The 23036-nt window shown below is 37.5% G+C and overlaps 1 protein-coding gene across 2 annotated transcripts in view; it reads left to right on the forward strand.

Annotated features, from left to right (window-relative positions):
* The window catches only part of ADGB (androglobin), a 210738-nt gene extending 188238 nt beyond the window's left edge, over positions 1 to 22500 (forward strand). The window contains exons 33-36 of one of the 2 annotated variants that reach the window (XM_063667095.1): positions 1291 to 1512; positions 9731 to 9827; positions 10374 to 10557; positions 22229 to 22500. In XM_063667095.1, coding sequence (XP_063523165.1) covers positions 1291 to 1512; positions 9731 to 9827; positions 10374 to 10557; positions 22229 to 22414 — 689 coding nt within the window. In that variant the 3' untranslated portion in view covers positions 22415 to 22500. Of the gene's footprint in view, positions 1 to 1290; positions 1513 to 9730; positions 9828 to 10373; positions 10558 to 14464; positions 14892 to 22228 lie in introns of those variants that run through there. The other variant, XM_054493505.2, reaches the window with a different exon arrangement.
* The last annotated feature ends 536 nt before the right edge of the window (positions 22501 to 23036 follow it).

The following is a 23036-nucleotide window of genomic DNA, read 5'->3' on the forward strand; positions in this document are numbered from 1 at the left end:
TACTAAGAGGAACTAGGTTAGATGTCAAGGGTCAGGAAAGAGGACCTTGATTTGATATCAAGTGGGAAAGGATTCTAGATAAACTGATTTAGCAGGATTTTTTGCTAAAACTGGGGTCAGCAGGCCAAGGACAAGGCCTAGTTGAGAACAGGGCTCAGAGCCCCTGACCCTGTCATAGAACACACATACAATAAAAGCCACAAATTGTAACTGTACAGCTCGATTAATTTTTGCATGTGAATACTCAGTAGCCACTGTTTAGATCAAGATTGGAAACACCACATACTAAAGTCCTCCTCGTTTGTTTCCAAGTCATTTCCTCCCTCAAGGTAACAACTAGTTGACCCCCATCACCATCAAATAATTTTGCCTATTCTCGAACTTCAATTTAGACTCATATGTACCCCGTATGTCTCACTATTTAGTTATTTTATTTCTTACTGTGCCTGGAATAGTAAGCTGCATTTTATAAGAAATTTGTCTATTTTACGTAGGTTCGACTTACTGGAATAAGTTTCCTTTTTACCTTTTTTTTTTTTTTCTCAATCAGTCTTGCTCTAGGGATACATCAACTTTAATAATATTTTTAAGGAATCAACTTTTGACTACTGAATATCTGCCTCTTATTTCAACATTTCTTCATGCTCTTAAGTACTTTCCTATTGCCACCTTTCATTCAATGCAGAACATAACATGAATTTGGTCACCTGAAATTGATAAATAGGAAAATAATGTCTCTATATAATGAGGAAATTATGGTAGGTTTTACATAGTTTTTCCTAGGCTAGGGATCTGGAACACTGAATAGACTCAGAGTATCAAGAAAAAACTTCCCAGCTTTGTGACGTCACAAGAAAGAGCTCTGTTCAGCTGTATTTTAAGACAATTTTAAATAAATGTCTGCATACAGGGATCCCCCTGCAGAGAGGAACAACCTATCTATTATGAAGCATTGTCAAGCACAGGGCTAGTTGTACTTCCTCCAGGGCCGACCTTCACAACATCCCCAATAATTCAAATATCCCATTTCCATTTATGTTGTCCCAACTTCTAAAAGCCTCTATTTTTATGTGACATTTTAATATATGGAGGCAGTTTTCAGACATACTTCCTGCCTGGGTCAGCCTTCTAGGGTGACAGTCATTACTTTTGCTAGTGCTCTGGTGAGAAGTTATAGAGCTTTTGAGTCATCTGCTCTAAATCTGTGCTCCCATCATCAAGCCCTGTTACTTTTTGCATGTGATTTCATGGAATGCAAGCTTTTTCAGTAATGCACATGTCATGTTGTAGTAGAAACAGCTGCACGTGGTGTAAAAGAGCCAAACTCAAAGAATTCTGCAGGTTCAGAGAGCAAAGAGATGACACAAACAGGACTAGGGAGTGCAGCATGGAAGAAGTGGCTATTGACCAAAGGCTTGAAGGATGTGGCAAAATCCATGAGTAGCGAAAGTGGAGGAGCGCCTTCACCAGGGAAGGAAGAGCGCGAGCAGAGCACGCGGAAGGAAAACATTCGTAAGTATTGCTGTCATTGGTAAGATAAACATGTATTTTCAAATAAAAATTGTGGAAAAGATTTTAACTTAAACATAAGTGACGGCTAGGGCTATAAAAGTAGAAGAGATGTCTTTCCAATATATAGATTTTCATTTTACTTAACAGAGTTGGGAATTTGCTCAAGGACCTGATTACCAAGTATTAACCAAAAGATAAAAGTGGGCAAAAGCCCCCCCAACAGATTTGCAGGTATATTTTTTCTGTGTATAGGTTTTCTGTGTCTACAAATGCTAGAAATAAAATGCCAGCATTCACACATACACTTGTCGTTAAACACAGATTTTTTTGTGTTTTCTGTAGTATGCCACATGATAGATTTCCTTTTTACCTTTCATAGCAAATTTTAAGAATGTAGTTTTTTAGATGTTGAAAAAGAGCAATTTTCAGTGGTGCACAAGTCACCCTGACTTGATTCATTTCTATATGGATTCATATCTGTTCACTAAACTGAACTAAATCCCTGATCAAAGGAAAATGCCTTTCCACACTCCTGGTTTCCATGAATTCCTAAGCAACTCCTCAACTCCTTCCGTCTTAAAGGGAACTAAATGTCCTATTAATGCATTTGGAGAGAATGCATGAGGCTGCCCATGGAAGCACTGCTTCTCCCTCAGGTGTGAGCACTACCTAGACTGTGCTGGAACAGTCAGTCAGCTTCAGGTGATCATGGCCCATTTGTCTCTCACATCAAGCTACATCCTCCGATTAAACCTGGATCAATAGTATAATCTTACTCTGTATTTTTCTACTTGTTTTGAACCCAGGCAGCAAAGAAAGAAATCTTAGAAAGAAGCATTCTCAGAAAAGCCAACAATGGTTCTTTTCTCAGAATTGCTAAACAATTCTGAGAATTTTTAAATTAAGAAATGTTTAAAGCTAAAGCATGTACTTAAGTGATTTTCATACTGAGAGGAAAATTCCAAAATTAAAAAGAATCTTTTACTATACTAACAAGAGATTCTGATATTTTTTAACAAATATTTTGAAAGTACATGCCCATTCAGTAGGTAATAGCTCACATGATGGTAGCAGTAAAACTCATTAGAACACATTTCATTTAATATTAATATTTAATTTGTAGAGTAATTTTTCCACTCTTACTTGAGATTCCAGGAATTAGAGAAAGCATATATTGCTATCTCCACTTCTAAAATGACAGAATTGGCAAATAACTCACCCAAGGGCAGGAAACTGATGCAGTTTGGGTAGAACTTGGACTTAAACCCAGCTCTTTGGTCTCCATATATTGTGATCTCGAACTGAACACAAACTTTTCCCCATCCTTAGTTAATTTAAAGATCTATAAAATAGAAAAATGTAGCCAAAACAATGCAGCTTAAATTCTGATATCAAATTATTTACTTATGTGCTAACAAAGTAATCCTTTTTGAATTTTTAATTAACAAATAATTATATATATTTATGGGGTACAATGGGATGTTTTGATACGTGTATAGGTTATGGAATGATCAAATCAGGCTAATAAATATATTCATTACCTCAAATACTTATTATTTCCTTGGAGTGAGATCATTTAATATCCACTCTTTTAGCTATTTTGAAACATCCAATACATTGTTAGCTGTGTTCACCAAGCTGTGCAATAGAACACCAGAACCTATTCCTCCTAGCTAACTGAAACTAACCGCACCCTTTGACCAACATTTTCCCTTTCCTTGTCCACTACACTATGATCTCCCAGCCTCTGGTAACCACCATCCTAATATCTATATCTACAAGTTCAACATTTTTAGATTCCACATATAAATGAGATCATGCCACATTTGTCTCTCTGTGGCTGGCTTTTTTACTTAGCATCTTGTCCTCCAGGTTTGTCCATAATGTTGCAAATGACAATTTTCTGTTTGTTAAAGGTTGAAGAGTATTCCATTGTGTCTACATACCACATTTTAAAAAATCCATTCCTCTATTGATGGGTACTTTGCTCCTTTCCATATATTGGCTGTTGTGAATAACGTAATGCACATATAAGTACAGACACCTCTTTCACGTGCTTGTTTTAATTCCTTTGGATATATAACCACAGGCAGGATTGCTGGATCATGTGGTAATTCTACTTTTAGTTTTTTGAATAACTTCCATACTGGTGTTTCAAATGGCTTGTAATAATTCCCAGTACCACCAAAGTGTACCTGAGTTCCCTTTTATCCACACTCTCACCAATGCTTGTTATCTCTCATCTTTTTTTATAATAGCCAATGTAACAGGTATGAGGTAGTATCTCATTGTGGTTTTAATGCACATTTTTCTGATGACTGGAGATGTTAATCATCTTTTTATATATGTGTGGGTCATTTGTGTCTCTTCTTTTGAGTAATATCTATTCAGGTTCTTTACCCATTTTTTAATCTAGTTATTTGCTTTCTTATTATTGAGTAGCTGAAGTTCCTTGTATGTATTGAATATTAGCCTCTTATCCAATGTATGGTTTGCAAATATTTTATCTCAACCCATGGGTTGACTCATCACTTTTCATTGTTTCATTTGCACAGCAAAGGTTTTTAGTTTGGTACAGTCCCACTTGTCTATTTTTACTTTTGTTTCTGTGCTCTTAGGATCATATTCAAAGGAAATATTGCCCACACTAATATCATGGGCTGTTTCTCCTGTTTTTCTTCTAGTAGTTTTATACTTTCTGGACTTATGTTTAAGTTTTTAATCTATTTTTAGTTGATCATTTTTGGTTTTTGTTTTATTTTTAGAGAGGTTGGAGTACAGTGGCTCAATCATGGCTTGCTGCAGCCTCAACCTCCCAGACTCAAGTGATCTGCCCACCTCAGCCTCCTGAGTAGCTGAGACTATAAGCACGTGCCACCATTTCTGGTCACTATTTTTTATAGAGATGAGGTCTCACTATGTTGCCCAGGCTGCTCAAATTTCTGGGCTCAAGGACTCCTCCAGCCTCAGCCTCCTAAAGTTCTGGGTTTACAGGCATGAGCCACCCTGGCCTAAGCTGATTCTTACATAAGGGTCCATTTTATTTCTTTTGTATGTGAATATCAGGTTTTCCAAACACCATTTATTGAAGAGATTTCCCTTTCCCATTGTGTGTTCTGTTCCATTTGTTTTCAGTTTAGTTTTTATTTTGAGACAGGGCCTTGCTCGATCACCTGAACTGGAGTTCAGTGGCGCAAGAACAGCTCACTGCAGCCTTAACCTCCTGGGCTCAAGCAATTCTCCACCTCAGCTTCCTAAGTAGCTGAGACTACAGGCACGTGCCACTGCACTTTGCTATTTTTTTTTTTTAAATTTTTGTAGAGATGCAGTCTTACCATATTGCCCAGGCTGTTCTTGAATTCCTGGGCTCAAGCTATCCTCCCACCTTGGCCTCCCAAAGTGCTAGGATGACAGGTGTGAGCCACCACACTCAGCCTCTATTCCATTTGTTGATGTGTCTGTTTTTATGCTAGTACCATGTTGTTTTGATTAGTATAGCTTTGTAATATGTTTTGAAGTCTGGTGATGCCTCCCTCGTTATTTTTGGTCCAGATGGCTTTGAATATATGGTGCCTCTTGGGGTTCCACACAAATTTTAGGAATCTTTTTGTTTACTTCTCTGAAGAACATTAGAATTTTGGTAGGGATTGCATTGAATTTGTGGATTGCTTTGAGTGGTATGGACATTTTAACATTAATTCTTCCAGTCTATGAGCACAGGATGTTTTTCTATTTATTTATGTCACCTTCAATTTCTTTCATCAATGTTTTCTCCAAGGCTGCACCAATCTCCACATATGCAGTCTGCACTGTGCTCTGAAACTAATAAGGTAATCTTTAAATTGAGAAAATTGACTATAACCATGATTCATCATTTTATACCAGCCCAGGGGCAGTCACAGCACAGACTTTTTTTTTTTTTTTTTTACCCAGAGTCCCAGACCAGTGTTGTAAGGCACGGAAGCTCATGCCCCAGTTTCAGCTCATCTGCTCCTAATTTCTTCACACCTTTGGCCATCAGAGTCTTTGGACATTTGCAATAAAGTCTATGTAGTTGTGAACAGGTATACTTTTGCATAGAGAGGAGAAATAAGAACAGGGAGGAAAGATAAAAGTCAGCAGGAAAGGAGGACCTAGACCAAGCAGCCTATCTCCAAGCACAAAATGTCTTCAAGACATTTCTCAAACACTTGAAAACATTTATTATCATTTTAATGTTTGCACCCCATTGTGTCTGGAGTTCGTTCCTTTCAGTGGGTTCCTGGTCTCACTGACTTCAAGAATGAAGCCACGGACCTTCACAGTGAGTGTTACAGCTCTTAAAGATGGCATTGACCCAAAGAGTGAGTGGTAGCAAGGTTTATTGTGAAGAGCAAAAGAACAAAGCTTCCACAGCATGGAAGGGGACCCAAGCAGGTTGCTGCTTCTGGCTGGGGTGGCCAGCTTTTATTCTGTTGTTTGTCTCCTCCCATGTTCTGTTTCTGTCCTATCAGATTGCCCTTTTTTCAATCCTCCCCACGATTCGCTACTTTTAGACTCCTGATGATTGGTGCGTTTTACAGAGCACTGATTGGTGCATTTTACAGAGTGCTGATTGGTGCATTTTACAATCCCTTTACTAGCTACAGAGTGCTGATTGGTGCATTTTACAATCCTCTTGTAAGACAGAAAAGTTCTCCAAGTCCCCACTCAACCCAGGAAGTCAATCTGGCTTCACCTCTCAATCCCCCCCACTAAACGGGACGCCCCAACTGCTGTTGGGAATGGGGTGATGACCGCTCTAGCTACTTCCTGCTGGATGGGGCAAAGAAGGGGCCCTGCAGTTGTAGTGTCCTCCAGAGAGGAGCTCTCTAGGCCAGTCAAAGGGCCAGTGGGTCGGTCCAGGGGTCCTCAGTAGAAGTTGTGAGTTGAGCTCATTTGGGGTTCCATTTGTAAGACCATCTATAGCTTGATGGCCTTGATCCTGGAGGAAATAAATTTGACAAGGAGGTTAAAAATACAGGGCCCGAAGGCAAGTAATAGCAAGGTGGCTGTCATGGGAACTAGAAAGGGGAGAAGCCATGTCACCCAACTCCAGAAGTTGGTATAAGAGTTTGAAAGGTGTTGTCTAATTTCAGAAGCCTTTTCCTGTAAATGCCGGGCAGTGTCTTGTACTATCCCTGACTGGTTAGTGTAAAAGCAACACTCTTCCCCTAAGAAGGTGCAAAGTCCTTCTTTCTCAGCCGTGAGGAGGTCTAGGCCTCGGCAGTTTTGGAAAGTCACTGCTGCCAAAGAGTCTATTTGGGATTGTAGAGTAAGGACAGATTTTGTTATTTCTTGCAAACTGTCTGAGAAATCCTTTGAGAGTGTGTGGTAGTAAGATAATGAAGTAGATAAACTGGCTATTCTGGTTCCTGTAGCAGTGGCCATTCCTAACCCTATACGTAGAGGTATTAGTTGTATGGCCCTGCACTGACAGATTTGAGCTTTGAGGGGCACTGGTAGGGTCTGATTTCCTGTGGCAATGTTAATGTTGGGAATTAGGAAGACTAAGGTACAGGTGCCTGTCCAGTTGGTAGGGAGGCAGATATAGGTTGAAGTTCCACATAAGAAGAATAAGCCTTGGCTGGGTAGACAGAACTGGTTGTGTATGTTAAAAAGGTTGTGAGTTTATTGTTTTCATTTTCCCATACTCCTAGAGTACTTGCCAAGGTAGCTCCGGTGAGCGGCTGGAAAAGGGTGTTGGGAGCAAACTGAGTGGCTCCCTGTGTTCTATTGTCCATTGGAGAAAAAACCTTACTGTTTTCTCACAAGTTTATTATGATTTTGTATATTTTTGAAAAAATTAAAATTAAAATATATTAAATTAAATTAAATATATTTAATTTAATTTAATATATTAAATTATATTTATAATTAAAAAATAATTTGGTTTTTATATATTTTTAAAGTTTGTAGTAAACTACATTTCTGAATGAGTTCTAACTTCTAACAAATTATAAATTGAGCAATTTTCAATATTAAATATTACTGTGGTCTATTACAACCACATTTACATGCAAAATTAAATAGTTAAGGAAAGGGGGGTGGGACCTGGGGAATGGGAGAGTGAGAACTTGACACATCCTCTCCCGAAAAAAGCAAGAAGCAACTAGAAAAAAATTATTAAAATGTTTTAGAAACCTAAAAATGAACTGAAGGCATAAAACTAAATAAAAAATAATTACTAAAACTAAGAACCACAACAAAAAAGGAGACTACAGAGGGTCCATCTTATCTACTCGTCCTTGTTTGAGTATGAGACTTTAAACCAGTGAAAGTGGGGACAGCTTTGTACACTGTCAGAACTTTGAATGTGTACTCCAAACTACATAAAGGTCTCCTTGTCAAGAGTGGAAGCTTTACTGAATCAAGGTGTTTAAGAGAAATCTTCGAGAAAATATTGTATGACCACTATTCTGACTCATTGGTGACCCCAAGGAAGCCAGGATTAAAAATAAATAATAAAAATTAAAGAAAATCGTTAGAAACATCATTAGCTGAAAATTGCAGGGGAAATAAGACTCTAGAAGCAAATTACTAAGTAAACAAACAATTAAACAAAGAAAAGCCACAATAATCCCTTGGGGAATCAGAATGCAGAGTATGTTAGGCAGGCAGGGAGGGAGGGAAGGAAGGAAGGAAGGGAGAGAGGGAGGGAGGGAGGGAGGGAGACTGTATTTGTTTGCAGATAGTGTGGTTGTGTAATATATGTACCACTCTCGTAGGGGATGTTAGTAATGGGGGAGGCTACAATGTGTGTGTAGGAGGAAGGGGGATATGGGATATCTCTCTATGTACTTCCTCTCAATTTTACTGTGAAACATAAAACTGTTTCTTTTGTTGTTGTTGTTTTCTGAGACAGAGTCTTACTCTGTCGCCCAGGCTGGAGTGCAATGGCGCAATCTTGGCTCACTGCAACCTCTGCCGCCCGGGTCCAAGTGATTCTCCTGCCTCAGCCTCCCGAGTAGCTGGAATTACAGGCGGCTGCCACTGTGCCCAGCTAATTTTTGTATTTTTAGTAAAGATGGGGTTTCACCATCTTGGTCGTGCTGGTCTTGAACTCCTGACCTCGTGATCCACCCCCGCCTTGGCCTCCCAAAGTGTTGGGATTACAGGCGTGAGCCACCGTGCCCAGCCCTAAAACTGTTTTTTTTTTTTTTTTTTTTTTTAAATGAACCAAGCAGGGAGATTTTTACTATGTAATTTCAAAATTGGTCATAAAGTTAAAAACAATGATCAAAACACCATGGTTTGACACTTTCTTTAAAAGTTGAAGAATTTTACCATATGACCTAGTAATCCACTCCTACTTACATAAAATGTCCAGGAAAGACAAATCTGTAGAGACATAAGTAGATTAATGACTCTCACTGGAGTTCGTGGTGAGAACACAAAGTTACTATTATAGGACACAAGAGAGATCTTATTTGGATGATGAAAATGTTTTAAAACTGGATTTTGTTGGTCACACAACTTGGTAAATTTACTAAGAAGTATTGAATTAGAACCTTAAAATGGTTGAATTTTATGTATGTAAATTATACTTCAGTAGTTTAAAAAAATCAGTGGTCTGGAAATGCTGAAAAGTTGATATCCTAGACTCAAGTCTTAAATCTGCTCTTGTGGGCTCACTACTGGTCTATGGATTAAAAAGCTGCTAATTTGATTTTCAGTGTTTATCTTTTATATATTGCCTACTCCACTAGACTATAAGTTTATTGAAGGTAAAATACTGTTTTCAGTATTTCAGTGTAAATATGTAAAAAATCTATTTACATCCCAAGCCCGGTAGTACTTAGTGTAGCATTCAGGCAAAGCCCAGTCTCATTAAATACTGGGCCATTTAACTTGTTTGTAATGAAATTTTGTAACTTAACGTAAGACATGTTCTTATTAATGGAGACTAATCCTCCTCCATTTAACTGTGAATTAGAATAGCATTTTGTTAATTTTTCATTTTTGTCATCTCCTTCATTTAACTAAAAGCATAGTAACACCAGCTAGAGGATAAACAAAATATAAGCATATAATTATATATTATTAACATTATATTAAATAAGACAAATCCAATGAATGGTTGTTTTTCAACAGAAAATATTATTTTCAATTAAAATGAGATATAGTCATTTGGTTAGTCATTACTGACTATTTTTTAAAGCACAGGTTTTTTGTTGTGTGTGTGTGTTTTTTTTTAAAGAAACAGCACCTCGTACACGATCTCCAACAATTTTGGAAACATCTCCACGACTTATTCGAAAAGCACTAGAATTTATGGATTTAAGTCAATATGTTCGGTAAGTTTTCACAAACATGATTGATGCAGACAACTATGTGTTTTGTTAAATCGATTGTTAAAATACTTAAATGTTTTCTGTAAAGATTTAATTTGAGGCTTGATTAAGGTGAGATGAGCTACAAAAAATTTCTATCACACCTGCTGCCATTATTTAATTAGATTCAATTTTTAATAATTAGATGATAGAAATATATTAAGCATATTTATAAGTTTGAAAACATCATCAAAATTACTAGCTGCATAAATTCAAAAGGAAAACCTACAAGATATTCTCATAGTTTTGAACACAAGTTTCACAATCACCTCATCAAGTGGTGAATCCAAATTTACTGATATTCTCTAAAATATTTTCCTAAAATATCAGTGACTCAATAAATGGAGCATAGCATATCTAGAAAACAACCATTTATTTTTTCTATCCCTAATGTTTTATTTGACTCAGACCACCACACTGTTATGATTTAAAATTATTTGCTGTCTAAAGTGAAGCTTATTCCAGAGTTCCCAAATGAAATTTGTATCTTTTGATGATTTTTGTATCAAGGAAAACAGATACAGATCCTGTGCTGCAAACAGATGAATTGAATCAGCAGCAGGCAATGCAAAAGGCAGAAGAAATTCATCAGTTTCGACAGTATAGGACCAGAGTCCTTAGCATTCGAAACATTGACCAAGAAGAGCGGTTGAAGTTAACGGATGAAGTCCTGGATATGTATAAGGAAATGCGGGTGAGTCTAAGAGCACATACATAGATTATAGTTGACAAATTCTTTCGTAACATTAAAAAGAAATTATATAATTAAATAATATTTGTATAGAAATAAGTCTTGAAAACATAGGTTTCTATTATTCACAACTTCTAGGAAAACATCACAGATTTGATTCTACACATCTCATCTCACTCCCTCCCTAAAATCCCCCTAAAATGCAGTATTGGGAATCTATCCTCAAAGATGGGAAGAACAGGAGAGAAAACAACAACAAAATTATTTGTTCAAGTTGGAAAATAACTGGATGAAGACCACATTAACCGGCTTGAGACACACAAATCCTAAACTGTCAGTGGGAAAAGTCTTAACAAGCCAATTAGCTCCTCAGAATTCCTACAGAATCCCCAAAAGTCTCAGCAACTGGTGACAGCAGATAGGCAGTAAAAGTGAAGTAGGAGGAAAATGAAAATAGTTAGGTTTGTTCAGCTTAAGGCTATTTAGGAATTGCAGATCACCACTTCAACTTTTTGCATCCAGATTATTGTCATCCGTTAACCCCAGTAGAAGAGTAGATGTCCTTTAGTTAGAGATGGCAACAAATGAAAAAAGGATTTCTACATTGTGGAAGACTATACTTTATGGAAAATGGGAGTATCATACTAGAAAAGGGGAAATTCAATAAATGTATATGGATAACTTCCCACTACGGATAATGAGAATCTTTTTTTCTCCCTCCTCCCTGCAGCACACACGCACACACTCCTACACATCCCCAAAGACACTAAAGCCTATAGGAAATTCTAAATATTTTAGCTACAGTGAGATTGTCATTTCCAGTAATGGCTCATGTGAGGAATGTGCCCATTTGACATCTCTTCTTGTTTGTCCAATAGGCACTTCAAACAGAACCTCTCTAAATCCAAATTCAAGAATGCTTGCCCTCCTTCCCATCTCAGCGCAAATATGTCACCCCACCAAGATTCTCCGTCTTGGTCAATACCAATTGCATTCTTTCAGTTGCCCAAGCAGAGACTATGGAGACATCTTTGACATCTGTCACTCCTCACGTGCGATCAATTGTCAGAACCTCTCAACTCTACCTTGAAAACATATCCAATATATATATCACCACCCTAGCCTAACCTGTCATTCTTTCTTATTCAGAGGATTGCTGTAGCCCAGTTACTGATCTAACTGCTTCCAATCTTTGCCCCTCCACAATGTGGTCTCTGCTTTGCCACCAAAACAATTGTACCAATCACGACAAACTAGGCTTATCCTGTGGTAACAAAACCCCCAATATCACAGTGGCCTAACGTAGTGTTTAGCAGACTTATTTTCTGTAAAGGCCCAAATAGTAAATATTGATGTTGCATCTACTCGACATTACCATTTTTTTACACAAAATCACAGATAATACCTAAATAAATAGTATAATGGCAAAATAAATAAAACTTTACTTAGAAAAATAAGCAACAAGCCAGATTTACTTTACAGGCCTTAGTTCGCCAACTCTGGCTAAAAACGGTAAAACAATATTTCTCATTCTAGCTATGTGTCCATTGCCGTTCAGTAGAGCAACCTTCTACTTATCAAGATCCCTTGGCTGAAGGAGCTTCCACAGAGACACTTCTACCATGATTATTACAACAGGGGAAGAGAACATGGGGAATTGCACATTGGCTGTGACTATTTCTACCCAGAAGTGGCACATTCATTTGCACTCACATTTCACTGACCAGAGCAAGTCATATGGTCACATACAACTTCAAAGAAGGAACCTACCTTGGTGACACCTTGATGCCAGACTTGTAGCATCAAGCACTGTGAGGCAATGCATTTCTGTTGTCTAAACCCAATTTGTGGTTCTTTGTTACAGCAGCCCCAGAAAGCTAATAAAGAGGGAGGGCAATGCTACCAGGTACCTGGAAGATAACCAGCAATATTTTGTGAATTACACTAATGGTTATCATGATGCATATTTAAAATGAAGGTGGAATCATTTCACTTCCTAATGGCTTTACATTTCGTTAAGAAATAAACCAAATCTTGATTATGACCTCCAGAGCTTTCCTCTCTGATCTTTTTATCAACCTCTTGCCTAGGTGACTTTGCATTTCCACTAATAGCAAGGCATGTTCCCACCTCTGGGCCTTTGACCTCACTCCTTTCTCTTCCTGGAATATTCTTTCCCCAAAGGGTAAAATGTAAAACTTTTCTTTTTTGAGATCTCTTATCTAGGGTCACTTATTAGATCTTCATCAGCTGCTCTTTCAAAATTAGTACCCTCAAAATTTGTGTAACCGTGCCTCGCCTTATTTTTCTTGACAGCACTTACCCTGCATGTGCATTTATTTATTGGCGTATGAAAATGTAGATATATTATAAATACTATGCTTTCATTTTTTATTGTTCTCTGCTACAATATAGACTATATGTGGACAGATATTCTGTTTTGATTCACTGTTCTGTCCCCAGAGCTTCAGAGGAATATCTGTTTTGCAAAAGTTTAATTAATGAATTAGTGAATCAATGAATGGATATTAAAATTGTGTAAGTTCAATTTACCATGTGGGAAATAATTTAGATTAGATTAGAAAACAAAAGGGAATTTCAGGATTGCTGTTTGTGGTTTTTGTGTGTAATAACCAAGTAAATTCAACAGCGAGGAAATGGGGAAAAAATGCTAACTCAGACAGCTTTGAGTTCACACCCATTTATGTGTGAGGCACAGAGAGAGCCCGAGTTTTTATTGAAGCTATTTTAAGAGAAACATGATCAATAACATATTTTTTATCAGATAGGAGAATGAATATTTTTTGTACTCATTCCTCAAGGGATTACTGATGTACATTGAACTTATTTACACAGGCTTCTTAAAATGTGTCTCTCGCCTGCTCATTCTCTTGCTGTCTGTCTCTCTCTTTAATATGTCACTACTATCTTCTACTTGTGCAATTGGTTCAGTCAATCCAGTTTTATTATGGTAGCTACAGTACTATCTTTTGTAAAAACTTCAGGAAGTCCGATTCTGACACCCAGCTTTTCCAACATCTCAATAAAATTAAGCTGGTTGCAAAAAACATGGAAAATTTCTTGATAAATTCAAGAACGAAGACAAAGCAGTCATTTCTAGAAGAGTCTTTTCAGGCTAGCATCTGTGCTTTAATCCTTATTCTTTGATTATGTTATTTTTGAAACAGTAAGCAATTAATTTGGCCACTTCCCTTTTAAGAGATGAAGGAGGAAAGGAGAAATCAGCAAAGGTGAGTGAATAGGAGCAGCTGGTGAGACAGAAGACAGTCTAAGAGCTAAGTGAAATCAGTTGATCCAGGAGGAGAGCGTGTGGTTAAGCAAGAATAAGAACAGTAAATGATCTTGGATTTAGCTACATATAAGGCCTTGGTATCCTGGATGAATACAGTTTTGCTAAAGTGGTGAGAATGAAAGTCAAGCTGACAAGAACAAAGTAACCAACGGATTTGGCCATACTATTTGGAGCTTCCTCATCAAGTACAGCTCAGATATATTTTGTCAGGGATAGCATACATGTGGGGAACTAGTAATTTCTTGAGCCAATTACTTTGCAAGAGACATTGGGCTTATTAATATCTCATAGATTATATTTGAAATAATTTAAACAGAATACCTTTGGGGGGAAAAAAAGTATGTTTTCTATATCTTTGACTACTTTTTCTACAAATGTTTTTATTTTACCATACTGTGTTAAAATCTCATGAATCCTTTGTTGCTATGTTTTGTGTACTGATAAGCTTTTGAGACCATACACTAATTTTCATCTTCAATCATTTTGCCTATGAATGTATGGGCATAAGGACAGGGTAAAGGAATTTCATTTTTTCTTTCTGGGAACATAAGCCTTTACCAGTGGAACTTATTTGTTTGGGGTTTTGCTTTGGAACAGGACTCCTTAGACGAAGCCCGACAGAAAATTTTCGACGTCCGGGAAGAGTACAGAAACAAATTGCTGGAAGCTGAGCGCCTAAAGCTGGAAGCTCTGGCTGCTCAGGAAGCCGCCATGAAGCTGGAGACAGAAAAGAAGACCACAGCTCCTGACATACAGAAAAAAAGGAAAGGAAAGAAAAAGTAACCAGGGGATGTCCTGCTTCTGGAGAGAAAAAAATCTATTTGTAATGATCTATAACCGCCTGCTGATAAAACAAGATATTGGGCCAGCTGAAAATAGAAATTGTTCTTTCTTAGAAATATTTTAATGCTAACTTGTTTTCCTCAGAAAGCTAGTATTTGAAGCCATTCGAGTTTAAAATACTGTAATTTCAATAAAATAGCCTCCAAATATTTAAAATGTAATAAAATATGTTTGACACTCTAAACTGCCTGCATTTTTAGTTAGAAGTGAAACAAGTTCATAAATTAAGCAACAGGATGATCTTTGAAAATTTCAGCAATGAGAAAAGTGGCTATTGTTCTTAGAAGAAATTTAGTCTTAAACTTTAAAAGTTTAAAAATACTAATAACTATGCTTCAGAATTATGTTTTTTGTTTTTTGTTTTTTTTGAGACTGAGTCTCACTTTGTTGCCCAGGCTGGAGTGCAGTGGTATAATCTCAGCTCACTGCAACCTCTGCCTCCGGGTTCAAGTGATTCTCCTGCCTCAGCTTCCTGAGTAGCCCTGATTACAGGCACCTGCCACCACGCCCTGCTAACTTTTGTATTTTTAGCAGAGACAGGGCTTCACCATGTTGGTCAGGCTGGTCACGAACTGCTAACCTCAAGTGATCTGCCCGCCTCGGCCTCCCAAAGTGCTGGGAATACAGGCATGAGCCACCGCGTTGGGCCAAATTATGCCATTTTAAAAAACTGAACTTCAAGAAACCTCCTTCATTGACCAAGAACTACCCTGGCTCAGCCCATCCAAAGTGTTAGGACTCTGGATCCTAGCAATGCATCATGGTAACCTGGATGTAGACAGAGTGTGATCTCAAACGTCCCTTTTCGTGCTCACCAGTGTCGTGTTTTCTGTAAGACACAGAAAACAGATGAAGTTCTGTAAGACACAGAAAACAGATGAAGTTGTTACACCCTAGTCTTAGAACAATGCAATGAGTGGATTAACTGAGGCACATAGCAGGAAATTGACTTTCTCCAAAAGCACACTTCTAAATTCATGATCTTCTCAAAACTCTCATAGTAATTTTTAACGAGTCAAAGCGGTTTCACTTTGGCAGGTGATTTTACTTATCCTTTCTTCTGTTAATCTTTGTTATTTAAAATATTTGTTTATTGAAACATGGTCTGGCTCTGCTGTCCAGACTGGGGTGCAGTGGCACAATCTCAGCTCACTGCAACCTCCACCTCCTGGACTCAAGCCATCCTCCTAATTTTTTTTTTTTGAGATGGAGTTTCACTCTTGTTGTTGGGGTGATCAGACCCAACACCACGTCGTGGGGGTGACAAAGTCCGGCAGAGTCAAAAGATTGAGAAGAAGACAGTTTGAGGAGAAAGCTAGGACCAAGTGGCCATCGCGATCGTGGAGGCTGCGAAGGCCTGGCGCTGTGGGAGCCCAGGCTATTTATTGGTAATCCAACAAAGAAACAGGTGGTGAGAATGTGGAGGTCAAAAGGGCAGGCACATGATCTACAGCTGTGATGGTTTAGCATTTATATGGAACATGTTCTGCTACTTGCCATAATGGGAACAGGAGCCTAGGAGGGCTAGAAGCAAGGAGCCAGCAAGTCTAGACACATTCCAGAGGACATTATGTCAGACATGCAAGCCCTGCCTCAGTTTTTGTCCCAACACTCAGCTTTTTCCTAACACTTGTTGCCTAGGCAAGAGTGCAATGGCGCAATCTCAGCTCACTGCAACCTGCGTCTCCTGAGTTCAAGTGATTCTCTTGCCTCAGCCTCCTGAGTAGCTGAGATTAGTGGTGCAGCTACCACGCTCGGCTAATTTTGTATTTTTAGTAGAGACGGGGGTTTCACCAGGGCGGCCAGGCTGGTCTTGAACTCCTGACCTCAGGTGATCCACCCACCTCGGCCTCCTAAAATGCTGGGATTACAGGCTGGAGCCATGGCACCTGGCCAATTTCTGTATTTTTTTGTAGAGACAGGAATTCGCCATGTTTCCCAGGCTGTTCTCAAACTCCTGAGTTCAAGAGATCCACCCATGTCGGCCTGCTTCCCAAAATGCTGGAATTACAAGCATAAACCACCACGCTGAGCTTAAAAATATTTAATACTCCCATAAATGGTCAACTAATTTTTGACAAGGATGCGAAAAATACACATGATGAAAGAAAATCTTTTCAAAAATGATGTTGGGAAAACTAAATATCCACATGCAAAAGAATAAAATAGGACCATTGCCCTACGCCATATAAAAAAATTAAATAGATTAAAGATTTAAATGTAACATTGGAACTCATAAAATGCTTAGAAGATTGCATATAGAAAAATCTCCTTGACACTGGTCTTGGCAATTTCTTTTGGAGATGACACCAAAAGCACAGGCAACAAAAGCAAACATAAACAAGTAGGACTACATAAAAATAAAAAGCCACTGCACAACAAAGGAAACAACAAAATGAAAAGACAATCTATAGAATGGGAGAAAATACTTGTAAACCGTGTATCTGATAAGGGGCTAATATTTAAAATATATCAAAAAACTAATATAACTCAATAGCACAAAAGGCAAATAACCTGGTTTTACAAATGGGCAAAGGACTTGCATAAACACCTATCCAAAGAAGACACAGGAATGACCAACAGGTATATGCAAAGGTACTCAGTATCATTAATCATTAGAGAAATGCAAATCAAAACAACAATGAGATATCACCTCACACCTGTTAAGATGGCTTTTATCATAAAGACAAGAGATAAGTATTGGCTAGGGTGTGGACAAAGGGAACCCTGTACACACTGTTGGTGAGAATGTAAATTGGAAAAGCCATTACAGAAAACAGTATGGAAGTTTCTCAAAAAATTAAAACTAGAGCTACCATATGATCCAGCAATCCCATTCCTGGGTATATGTTAAAAGAAATGAAATCAGTATGTCTATGAGAGGTCTGCAACCCTCTGCTCACGGCAGCATTATTTACAATAGTGATATGGAAACAGCCTAAGTGTCCATCAATGGATGAATTCATAAAGAAAATGTGGTGTATATATATATATATATATATGATGGAATATAATTTAAGCATAAAATAGAAGGAAATCCTGCCATTTGCAACAACATAGATGAACCTGTAGGGCATTATGCTAAGTGAAATATGCCAGAAACTGAAAGAAAAATAATGCATAATCTCACTCACATGTGGAATTTTAAAAGTTGAACTCATAGAAGCAAAGTGTAGGACAGTGGTTACCAGAGACTTAGGTGTAAGAGAAATGGGGAGATGTTGGTCAAAGAGTAGAAACATTTAGTTATAAGCTGACAAATTCTGTGTATCTTAGGTACAGAATGGATGGTGCCATCAGAATCAATAGTAGTAATTAAATTGATTATATTAATCATTATTCAGTGTATACATGTATCAAATCATCATGTGGTATACTTTGAAAATATACAATATTTATTTTTCAAAAAATTTTTTAAAGTTTACATGAAAAAGTTAATTTAATATTTTATACATCTGCCCACTTGTATATGTAATGTTACTTAATTTAATAAATGCAAATGGGCATTTTTACATTATCCTTTGCCTACTCTTAGCTTCACAACCTTATGATCCCCAGCTCCCAAAATACATACATAGAAACAACCTATTTTGAATGTTTCCACATTTTTCATTCATCTCATATGCTCACACATCAATATTTTATATTATATCCTGGTTTGTTTTATAAAATGGCATTTTTTAAAGCGTAATACAATGTGTCTTGCTTTTTCTCACCAAACAACACAGAATCTCTTCAAGTCACTGGTAATTTATTCTTTTTAATTGCTATGTAATATTCCATGGTACAAATATACCATAATTTATTCATATATACATTTATGAATTTTATATATACATATATGTGTGTCTGTGTGTGTGTATATATATATATATATTTACATATTCAGGATATTCAGGTAGTGTGTGTGTGTATATATATATGTTCAGGATATTCAAGTAGTAACATTGATATTATATATTCTCCTTAAGTTAGATAAAAATTCATCTGCAAACATAATTTGTCATTACAATTTAAATGATGCATCTTTGATCAATTACTTTCTTTCAGATATTTTGCTATTATTTGTTTGACAGTTTTCACTTGCTTTCTTCTTCTTTACTTTTCTTGCTGTGTTTTTTTTGTTTGTTTTTTGTTTTTTTTTGTTTTGAGCCGGAGTCTCCCTCTGTCACCCAGGCTAGAGTGCAGTGCTGTGATCTCAGCTCACTGCAACCTCCACCTCCCGGGTTCAAGTGATTTTCCTACCTCAGCCTCCTGAGTAGCTGGGATTACAGATGTGCGCCACCACCCCCGGCTAATTTTTTTTATTTTTAGTAGAGACGGGGTTTCACCATGTTGGTCAGGCTGATCTCGAACTCCTGACCTCGTGATCCGCCTGCCTTGGCCTCCCAAAGTGCTGGGATTACAGGTGTGAGCCACCGCGCCCAGCCCGCTGTGTTTTTTAAACTATTACTCTTTAAGCTTTTTCTATTTCTGATTTTTGCTATTTTTCCAAAGCTCTGATAGTTTTTTTGTAGCTTATTTTGAATCATTATGTTACATTTTTCTACTGATCAAAGCACACTTCTCTGGGATGTTTTCATTTTCTGTCTGAGTATTATTTGTTTCATTTTATCTCATCTTTAATAACAGATTTTTCCCCATTATTTAAGAGACTGAATTTTACAAACTATTAGAAGCAGGTTCCTGTAAATGACAAAGAATCTAAAGGAACTCTCCCAGCTTTATGGATGGAGGACACCCCACAATGAGAGACTGAGGCAAGAGTTTCATCAACTGAGATTTGTTAAGCTAGAGCTTGAGGGGGGTGCCCCAAAGAAAAAAAAAAACACGAGTCACAGAAACATCTGTGCTTGTGTTCTCTGAAGGGGTTTTCAGAAAGTTCAATGTTTATACATTTCTTTCATGGGGGGAAGGCATGTAGGAAGAGGCAGGTAGGTGGTGAGGCAAATGGTTACATTTTTGTGAGATTTTAATGAGTGCCCATTAAATGCACATTTTATATCAGATAAGGTGAAGATTCCAAGAACAAGGGAGTAAAGGAAGAATCAACCATGCAGACATCTCAGGTTAGGTGGAGGAACGATTGATCTCTTCTTGTATGTTCTGCACCTGGGAAGACAAACTTGTTATCGACATTGTCAGTGTGAAATCTAACGGACTTTAGTTTTAGGTGCTAGACTTGGATTGCAGATCTAAAGTTTTAATTGACATGCCCTTGTTTTATGGGAACGTACACATTTTTGAAAGGTTTCCAGGCCAGCAAAGAACTTAACTGGGAACAACTTGGACAGTGAAGCTTTTTGCGTTTCTATGGGGTCTGACAAATGTACAAATGCTTTGACACGAGGTTGTGAAGAACAAGCTATTCATTTGGGAAAAGAATGGCAGTGTGGCATGACTCAGCCTCCAGGCTCTCCAGGCTTATCTTTCCCTTTGGCGTAATGAGTTTGGGGGATCTGAGATTTTTATTTTCCTTTAGAGTTGTAATCATCAAAATATGGCCTGATTTCCCATTTCTCTGTCTCTCAGAGAAAATCCTGCTTTATCACAGATTTTGAGTTTTTTGCCTCTAAGCCTCTGTTTCCTGGATTTCTGTGGACCTTGGTTTTCAACACAGAGTTCTATCTTTAGATATTTTTTCTCTTGCAGTAATCTAAATCCGTGACCCTTTGGTCTTAACATTCTTTCTCCCCTTTCTCCAGCATTTCTCAGTTTGCTTACTTCTTCAAACGGTGTTCTCTTACTTTAAGGCATGTCCTTCTGGATATTTCTTAGAGTTTCAAGTGGAATTTCATGGATTTTAGGGTCCGTTGGTGGTTTTTTGTGTTTTCACCTGTGCCAACCATACAGCTCTAAATGCTGAGGTAATCCTGCTGATTGTCTTTATTTGGGCCAAACTACAGATGCAGGATTTTTTTTTTCTCGGTGACTTTGCATGTGCATTTATTTATTGGCGTATGAAAATGTAGATATATTATAAATACTATGCTTTCATTTTTTATTGTTCTCTGCTACAATATAGACTATATGTGGACAGATATTCTGTCTAGATTCACTGTTGTGTCCCCAGAGCTTCAGAGGAATATCTGTTTTGCAAAAGTTTAAGTAATGAATTAGTGAATCAATGAATGGATATTAAAATTGTGTAAGTTCAATTTACCATGTGGGAAATAATTTAGATTAGATTAGAAAACAAAAGGGAATTTCAGGATTGCTGTTTGTGGTTTTTGTGTGTAATAACCAAGTAAATGCAACAGAGAGGAAATGGGGAAAAAATGCTAACTCAGACAGCTTTGAGTTCACACCCATTTATGTGTGAGGCACAGAGAGAGCCCGAGTTTTTATTGAAGCTATTTTAAGAGAAATATGATTGATAACATATTTTTTATCAGATAAGAGAATGAATATGTTTTATACTCATTCCTCAACGGATTACTGACATATTAAACTTATTTACACAGGCTTCTTAAAATGTCTCTCTCTCCTGCTCATTCTCTTGCTGTGTCTTTCTCTCTTTAATATGTCACTACTATCATCTTGTACTTGTGCAATTGGTTTAGTCAATCCAGTTTTATTATGGTAGCTACAGTACTATCTTTTGTAAAAACTTCAGGAAGTCCGATTCTGACATCCAGCTTTTCCAGCATCTCAATAAAATTAAGCTGGTTGCAAAAAACATGGAAAATTTCTTGATAAATTCAAGAACGAAGACAAAGCAGTCATTTCTAGAAGAGTCTTTTCAGGCTAGCATCTGTGCTTTAATCCTTATTCTTTGATTATGTTATTTTTGAAACAGTAAGCAATTAATCTGGCCACTTCCCTTTTAAGAGATGAAGGAGGAAAGGAGAAATCAGCAAAGGTGAGTGAATAGGAGCAGCTGGTGAGATAGAAGATAATCTAAGAGCTAAGTGAAATCAGTTGATCCAGGAGGAGAGTGTGTGGTTAAGCAAGAATAAGAACAGTAAATGATCTTGGATTTAGCTACATATAAGGCCTTGGTATCCTGGAAGAATACAGTTCTGCTAAAGTGGTGAGAATGAAAGTCAAGCTGACAAGAACAAAGTAACCAACGGATTTGGCCATACTATTTGGAGCTTCCTCATCAAGTACAGCTCAGATATATTTTGTCAGGGATAGCATACATGTGGGGAACTAGTAATTTCTTGAGCCAATTACTTTGCAAGAGACATTGGGCTTATTAATATCTCAGATTATATTTGAAATAACTTAAACAGAATACCTTTGGGGAAAAAACAGTATGTTTTCTATACCTTTGACTACTTTTTCTACAAATGTTTTTATTTTACCATACTGTGTTAAAATCTCATGAATCCTTTGTTGCTATGTTTTGTGTACTGATAAGCTTTTGAGACCATACACTAATTTTCATCTTCAATCATTTTGCCTATGAATGTATGGGCATAAGGACAGGGTAAAGGAATTTCATTTTTTCTTTCTGGGAACATAAGCCTTTACCAGTGGAACTTATTTGTTTGGGGTTTTGCTTTGGAACAGGACTCCTTAGACGAAGCCCGACAGAAAATTTTCGACATCCGGGAAGAGTACAGAAACAAATTGCTGGAAGCTGAGCGCCTAAAGCTGGAAGCTCTGGCTACTCAGGAAGCCGCCATGAAGCTGGAGACAGAAAAGAAGACCACAGCTCCTGACACACAGAAAAAAAGGAAAGGAAAGAAAAAGTAACCAGGGGATGTTCTGCTTCTGGAGAGAAAAAATCTATTTGTAATGATCTATAACCGCCTGCTGATAAAACAAGATATTGGGCCAGCTGAAAACAGAAATCGTTCTTTCTTAGAAATATTTTAATGGTAACTTATTTTTCCTCAGAAAGCTAGTATTTGAAGCCATTCGAGTTTAAAATACTGTAATTTCAATAAAATAGCCTCCAAATATTTAAAATGTAATAAAATATGTTTGACACTCTAAACTGCCTGCATTTTTAGTTAGAAGTGAAACAAGTTCATAAATTAAGCAACAGGATTATCTGAAAATTTCAGCAATGAGAAAAGTGGCTATTGTTCTTAGAAGAAATTTAGTCTTAAACTTTAAAAGTTTAAAAATACTAATAACTATGCTTCAGAATTATGTTTTTTGTTTTTTGTTTTTTTTGAGACTGAGTCTCACTCTGTTGCCCAGGCTGGAGGGCAGTGGTGTAATCTCAGCTCACTGCAACCTCTGCCTCCAGGTTCAAGTGATTCTCCTGCCTCAGCTTCCTGAGTAGCCCTGATTACAGGCACCTGCCACCACGCCCTGCTAACTTTTGTATTTTTAGTAGAGACAGGGCTTCACCATGTTGGCCAGGCTG

Source organism: Pongo pygmaeus, chromosome 5 (genome assembly GCF_028885625.2).
Source record: "Pongo pygmaeus isolate AG05252 chromosome 5, NHGRI_mPonPyg2-v2.0_pri, whole genome shotgun sequence".
Taxonomy (NCBI): Eukaryota; Metazoa; Chordata; class Mammalia; order Primates; family Hominidae; genus Pongo; species Pongo pygmaeus.